The 7,817-nt window shown below is 37.3% G+C and overlaps 1 protein-coding gene across 1 annotated transcript; it reads left to right on the top strand.

The window, feature by feature from the left end:
* LOC107608904 (ATP-dependent zinc metalloprotease FTSH 9, chloroplastic) lies at nt 1-6,566 on the top strand (the record flags this gene model as incomplete). Its single annotated transcript, XM_016310681.2, is given in 14 exon segments — nt 1-762; nt 764-895; nt 1,557-1,622; nt 1,739-1,873; nt 2,021-2,086; nt 2,419-2,604; nt 2,695-2,781; nt 2,881-2,994; nt 3,109-3,233; nt 3,333-3,441; nt 3,594-3,719; nt 4,931-5,251; nt 5,342-5,465; nt 5,860-6,566. Coding segments are annotated over 14 exon segments (2,443 nt in total), but the record flags the coding sequence as incomplete, so codon positions are not given.

Here is a 7,817-nt window from a genome sequence, read left to right as displayed (position 1 = left end):
TGATTTCCAACTCTCTCTCTCTCTCTCTCCCCCTCTGTATTGCAATGTCTGCGTTGGAATACTTATCTCCATTAACACACACCCAACTTTACTTGAATTCTGACTCCAATTTCCACCGCTGGCGGAGGCACACGGCGACATCGTTTCGGCACGCGGTGACGTCGACACGTTTCGCTCCCAATTCGGGACAGCCTAGGGTTCCGACTAGGCACGCTAATTTCTCGACCGATTCGTTGAGGTTCCATGTTTGGGGAGATTTCAAGAGGGGATACGATAGGATTAGGGCTAGCAGTGGCCAAGAGAGCGATTCCGCCGCGAGTTCCGGCGAGGAGAAGAGTGGCGACGGCGACAAGGGATCGAAGACGGCGACGGGGTCCGGCTCGAACAGGAGGAAGGAAAAGCAGCAGGGGAAGGGAGGGTGGTGGTGGTGGTGGTTGGGGTCTAAAGGCGCCAGCGGTGGCAGCGGAGGGAAGTGGCGGTGGCAACCGATAGTTCAGGCTCAGGAGATTGGGGTTCTGCTTCTTCAGTTGGGGATTGTGGTGTTTGTTATGAGGTTGCTTAGGCCAGGGATTCCATTACCTGGGTCCGAACCTAGGGCTGCAACCTCGTTCGTGAGTGTTCCGTATAGTGAGTTCTTGAGCAAAATCAACAGTGACCAGGTTCAGAAGGTGGAGGTTGATGGGGTGCACATCATGTTCAAATTGAAGCCTGAGGTTGGAACTACTGGGAGTGATGGTAGTAGTGAAGTTGCTTCTTCTGGTGNCCAACTAAGAGAATTGTTTACACCACCACTAGGCCTAGTGATATTAGGACTCCTTATGAGAAGATGCTGGAGAATCAGGTGGAGTTTGGGTCGCCGGATAAGCGGTCCGGAGGGTTCTTTAACTCGGCATTGGTAAGCGAGTTGCACTTGCTAGAGTGGTTTTTCTTAGCTTTTGCTGTGCGAAGTTGGCTACTTGCTTATTATGGTTAGTGGTTGCACACTTGCACCTCAACTGAATTTAATTAAGACTATCAGAGATTCATAAATAAATAGATAAATTTAAGTTTGTTTAATTATTTGGAGCAAAGGTTCCATGAACCAAAGAGGAGTAACTGAGTAAGCATTTTGATTCTTTCTCCAATTGCTATTTTTATTAAAAACTGTGCGACTGGGTGCCAAAGCTTGACTCTAACTAGAAGTTCTTATTAGTTCTTCAATTATTGCCTACCTGTGGAGACATTACAATCTGCATGATTTAATTAGACACTAGGTTTTGTATCTGAAATTTTGAAATAGTGATTTCTGGAAGAGTGAATACTTTTGCTTATTTGGAGTTACATTTGCTTCATCAGCTAGATAAGCTTACATAACATAATACTCCTCAAATTTGTTAAACATGCTTCAATATTATTTGGGTTTCTTTCTATTTTTTTAGTATCCTGCTTTTGTTTATATTTTCTATAATGTTTAGTGGTGTAAGTTATATAGTTTCCTATTCCATTTCATTACAAATTTCCTTAGTTGACCGGACTTATCACTCTGTCATGTTGATTTTTCGCTCCCATATTTGCAGATAGCAATGTTCTATGTTGCTGTGCTAGCAGGGCTTCTCCACCGATTCCCTGTAAGCTTTTCTCAGGTGAGTTTGTATTTATTGCCCTCTTTCAATTTCTTGGGCCTTCTCAATCAACTAGTGAGTGCCTACAGTTAGACTCTATCTATTCTTATTTCTTAGTACTTGTATGCTATGTACAGCACACAGCTGGACAGATTAGAAACCGCAAATCCGGAACTTCTACTGGTACAAAGTCATCTGAACAAGGTGAATCTATCACTTTTGCTGATGTCGCCGGTGTTGATGAGGCTAAGGAGGAGTTAGAAGAGATTGTGGTAAGCTGGCCTCTCTTCCGCCCATTATTATCACTTAATTTTGTAGGGTGTATGAGAGCCTTTCTTTCATGTAATTAACCTTCTGATTTTATTGAGGTCTTTTGGTGATGTAGGAATGTAATTTTTTATTGTGCTTTCACTTGCCAGGAATTTCTTCGAAATCCCGATAGATATATACGGCTTGGAGCTCGTCCCCCGCGGGGTGTACTCTTGGTGAGTCTTAGCTTGAAATATCTAATAAGAGATACATAATGAAAATTAAACTCTTGATCCCAATGTAAAGCATTTGGCAGTCTGCCAAGAAGATACTATCTAGTTTTGGTTATTTGCTTGAAGAAGTGTCCAAATATGTGAAACTCATCATGAGAATATTTTTGGCTAACTTCCAACAGATTTATCTACTGTATTTCTGTGAACCATGTTTTCTCCGTTTTACATATCAGCTTACACATCATATGTGAGCTGTTTATAGCTATGCACTGCATTTAGTAGTATTACTTGAGTTCAAGATCCAGATAGTAAATACCTGTTGGTTTATCTTACAGGTGGGTCTTCCTGGGACAGGTAAGACTCTACTAGCAAAAGCAGTGGCTGGGGAGGCTGATGTGCCATTTATAAGTTGTTCTGCTAGTGAGTTTGTAGAGTTGTATGTTGGCATGGGTGCCTCCCGTGTGAGAGATCTCTTTGCAAGGGCAAAGAAGGAAGCTCCATCCATAATATTTATTGATGAGGTCTGTAAATGAATTTTGATTGAGAAAGGGTGGTTTATTCAATATCTACCATTTAATAATCAACCAATAGAACTTTCTTTTGGCATGCAGATAGATGCTGTGGCCAAAAGTCGGGATGGTAAATTTCGCATTGTCAGCAATGATGAACGAGAACAAACATTGAATCAGTTGCTCACTGTTAGCATTCCTTTGATGTTATTATTATTATTTATTTTAGGGTAATTGTGGGAAGATAGACTCTCATGACAAGGCTAATATGTTATAATTTCATTGCAGGAAATGGACGGGTTTGACAGCAACTCTGCAGTGATTGTTCTTGGAGCTACCAATCGCTCAGATGTCTTAGACCCTGCACTCCGGCGACCAGGAAGATTTGACCGTGTAGTTATGGTGTGGATTATAGTTTAGTGCTTTACTTCAATATTTATGCTGATATTAGAAAAAAATTCGTAACTTTGCATGCTTATAGCAAAAATGACTTATTTCTGATAAATTTCTCTCTAGGTGGAAACACCGGACAGGATCGGTAGGGAAGCTATTCTAAAAGTACATGCTTCCAAGAAAGAACTTCCTTTGGCCAAGGATGTTGACCTTGGCGACATTGCTTCTATGACCACTGGTTTCACGGGGTAATTGTGCTCTTACCTCTGTACATTTTCCCCATTTAAAAACATTGAGGCAGTTGGAATTCTGATTTGACATGTGTATCATATCATTAATCATTTAAGAGCGGACCTTGCAAACCTAGTAAACGAGGCTGCTTTACTGGCGGGAAGGCAGAATAAAGTTGTTGTGGAGAAGATTGATTTCATCCATGCTGTGGAAAGATCAATAGCTGTAAGTCACAACCTCTCGTGGTCGGTGGCCACTTATATGTTACATGCAGTTTGTAATTTTAAAAGAACCTTTTAAACTTAAAATTTTATGTACATAAATGCGACCTTAGTTTATTAATTGCAGAGAAAATCAACCAAATTTACTTGTTTCAGGGCATAGAGAAGAAGACTGCTAAGTTACAAGGAAGTGAGAAGGCTGTAGTTGCACGACATGAAGCTGGTCATGCTGTAGTAGGCACTGCAGTTGCAAATCTTCTTCCTGGTCAGCCACGTGTTGAGGTAAGCCGTGGAGGATGCTCAATTTTTCATGATTCAAATATGCAATTGTAATTATGGATAAGCATATTGTGCTTAAAAATTAGTAACATAGAATTGCCTATTTGACTTTTCGGACTTAAGACACTATCTGAATTTTATTTATTCTTGAGAAATCTGTGATATCAGTCTAATGATTGATGATTTCTAGTATGTAGAGGCTCTGATTATGATATATTTAATCTACTGGATTGTAATCACAATTCATTTTATTTTTGTTTGTCGGTGGAATCAGGGGTGTGGGTATTCATTTTCGTTTCTTTCTCATTTGTTTTTGGTGGGAAATTAGACCAAAGTATAGATTTATCACAGTAAATTTCACTTGCTCTGCAGATTAAACATGGTATAAATTGAGGGTTGTGCTTCATTTTGTTAATAGATTAGTGTTGTGTGTATGCAATTATTGCCTCCTGTTATTCTCACTCTGAAGTCTTTTTTTTTTAATGAAAAATTAATTTGAAGTAGTGAGTTAGTTTTTGTCAAGCTGGTCAATCTTATATTTTTGCAATTCCTTCCCATTAATTATAATGATTAGCTAATTTTATGAAATTTTTATCAAATGTTTCAATCTCCTTATCTACTATTTTACTTCTACTTCTACTACTATATATATGAGAGATTGGGAGGGGATTTGGTGCACAATGTTTTCCTAACATATCCTTTATTTATATATACTCATAAAATTGTTTTTTGCTATTTCCAAGACTTGAATCCAAGATGATGTACTAAGAAAACAAAGTACTTGACATCTTTATAATCCCCTATTTGTCCTATTACACATCTTTTCCCCTTTTCTTTTCTGTAGAAGTGTGAAACACACTAATCTAGAAAGTAGAATAATAGAAATCAAACTGTACGAGATAAATATGGATGTCACTTAGATTCATTCTTGGAGGATAGAGTTTTGTATTAGCATCTGCACATGATTTCTACTAAGAATTAATATACTGGTACTTTTTATGTATGATTTGTGTGATTCTAGACTTCTAGTGCATAGGTACTAGATAGTGAAACTAAAATTGCATAAAGGAGAATAGGTATTAGATAGCAACTAAAATTACATAAAGTTAGGGTAATAATAAATAAAAAAAAAGGGGAAAAATCTTGGTGAACCAAATATTAATAGTTTCTTTTAATTGTCATTCAGTGTCTTCCTGTCCTATGTATGTTTTCAGAAACTGAGTATATTGCCAAGGTCCGGAGGGGCTTTAGGCTTTACTTATACTCCCCCAACAAATGAGGACAGATACTTGCTTTTCATTGATGAGTTGCGTGGTCGCTTGGTGACTCTTCTTGGAGGGCGTGCAGCAGAAGAAGTGGTTTATTCTGGTCGGGTATCAACAGGCGCACTTGATGACATACGACGAGCGACTGACATGGCATACAAAGCTATAGCTGAATATGGCCTAAGTCAGAGTATAGGCCCCGTGTCAATTGCCACCCTTTCTAATGGCGGACTGGATGAGTCTGGTGCAGTTCCTTGGGGAAGGGATCAGGTCCTGCAGTTCATAAACTTTATTTTTTATCTCATCTCCAATTCGTTAGGTTCTGTATGCATATTTAATCTGAAGTTCTGACTACAACAGGGACATCTTGTTGACCTTGTCCAAAGAGAGGTGAAAGCATTATTGCAGTCTGCGCTGGATGTATCACTTTCCATTGTGCGAGCTAATCCTACTGTCTTGGAGGGTCTTGGTGCTCATTTGGAAGGTAAAGCTACTTGCTGTTTTTTATATTTGGTGATTGGATGAATGATTTGTGATGATTTCTGGAACTATGTTATACATTTTTCTTTGAACATGATAAAGGCTGTGCATGCTTCATATTTGATATCTGTTGTCTCATTTATGGTTTCCTTGCTTGGATATTTTTGTTTATCAGGGTGCTCTTGATAGGGTTTTTTTTATGCATGTTTTCATCTTATATTGCATATCTTTTGGTGTCTTCTTCTGCCTCCCAAATACTGTTTAAATTCAGGCTATTAAATTGCATATTTAGATTTTGAACTTCACTCCACTCTGCATATTATAGTTATATATGATATGAACTTGCAATGTGAACATCAAGTATATATTTTGGTGTGCTAATAATACCTGTTCTTCAGAAAAAGAGAAAGTAGAGGGTGAAGAGCTACAAAAGTGGTTAAGACTGGTAGTTGCACCAACGGAGCTTTCAGTCTTTATCAGTGGCAAGCAAGAATCTATTCTCCCGTTACAGTCATTGCAGACAGGTTCCTGAACAATTAAGAGCTGTCTCTATTATGCTGCCAGTGTGAAGTGGAACTTGAGGTATGATTTTTGATGGTCATTCGGCTGAAACCAGTGAAGTTATATCTCTGTAGCATGAGCTCACCCTTACAACATTTGTATATTCCTGTAAGGTGAATTTTGGCTTCATTTTTAACCCCATAGCCAGCTTGTTATTTAACTTCACTCAACCAAAGCCACAGGGAAAAAGAAACATGAATCAAATACATACATTAGTGCCTTTCTTATATAGGGCTTCCTAAATCATAACTGCTCCCGCTTTCACTTCATGCATCCTGCTATTTGAATTTCTTGTATATTGACTATTATTTCAGTCATGATGTGACTGTCTACAAATGTAATTTTATATATAGCTGTATACATTATAATTATAATTATGTGAAATACATAGGATCCCCCCACCCTCCACAAAACCATGAAAACAATCCTTTATACCACATGGAATGTACCATGTGGGGAATAAAGATGTATTTATTTAGATGGATATTTTTTTCCTATTGAAATGTTGAAAAATGTGGGAGGTGGATCGTTTTGCGGCCTTTTATTGTCTAGATGTGAATTATTGAGAAGAGTTTGTGTTTATATTAGCGTTTTGTTGTCATGTTTTGAATGGGGGAACAAAAATATAACATTCACTTTGCTCTGGAGCTTCTATTGGACAATTGGTCTCCCACTCTACCGTGTGGCTGAAATTTTTCTAAAAGTCACGTATCATATTCATGTCATTTTTAAGTCATGGTTTTATGTCCTATTTGGTAATAAGGTTTGCAATGGAGCCGCAAGATGTTGGGTGTGTCATGGTCCTGGTAATTAGTATTAGGTTGCGTTGTGCTTGAATTTTATTGAGACAAAAATACCGAAATAGAAATAAAAATAGACGAATATTTTCTATATATACGTCTAAAAATTATTAAAAAACTACAAAACTCTTGTCTCAAATTGGAAAAAAAAAAGTCTTTACAATTAAACAAATTTCTGTGTATATATATTGGATAAAAGTTTACTCAGTCTGATTGACAAAGTATATAACTTTGACATAGTTTCATCAACGACTGGAGACTGTAGAGGATTGATAGTGATTTTTCCTGCTTTTTTTAGTTTTTTTTATGGTATTTCTAAATTCGGTAGGTCAATGACTAATCTGTTGTAGTACTGAGTTTCATTTAAGAGTTTGTTATTGGCTAATGAATTGCTGTATGCACAAGGCAGAATTTGAACCTTCGACATTTGTTTAAATGAACTAGTAAGCTAATTACTAGACAAATTCAACTTGGTTAGATTGATAGTGGTTTTGATCAACAAGAATTGGCATTTGAATCGGCAAATCTTGTTGGTTAAAATCTTGGTATCCTGGAGAGCATTGATTTCAACTACTTGACACAGAAAACCATAAATAGAAGACGCAAGTTCTCAGAGATGGTACCGTATAGGTAAGTACATATGACGCACGTGCAAAAGCTCAAAATCTCAAATAGTGGTTATTCATGCATTAGGAGGAAAATAGATTTTTTTTTCTGGAATAAAATAAAAAAAATTATTTTCACAGAAAAATTATTCTAGGATTATATTCCGAAAGAAAAAGTATACGGAGACAATGAAATTAGTGATCATATTGTGAACAATAAAGTTAAAAAGGGAAATTAAAATCAAACATTTAATTAGATGATTAATTAATTTCTAATAATATCAGATTTTGAATTTTAAAAAAAATAAGGATTTGATGAACGTGGAGTTACACAATTGATCACTTCTCTTCTAGTCGTGCGTTTTGCATGTGTGAACTTCGTTCTGCAAC

The sequence above is a fragment of the Arachis ipaensis genome, chromosome B07 (assembly GCF_000816755.2).
Source record: "Arachis ipaensis cultivar K30076 chromosome B07, Araip1.1, whole genome shotgun sequence".
Lineage (NCBI taxonomy): Eukaryota > Viridiplantae > Streptophyta > Magnoliopsida > Fabales > Fabaceae > Arachis > Arachis ipaensis.
The sequence above is the reverse complement of the archived record's forward strand: the minus strand, read 5'-3'. Positions and strand labels throughout refer to the sequence as shown.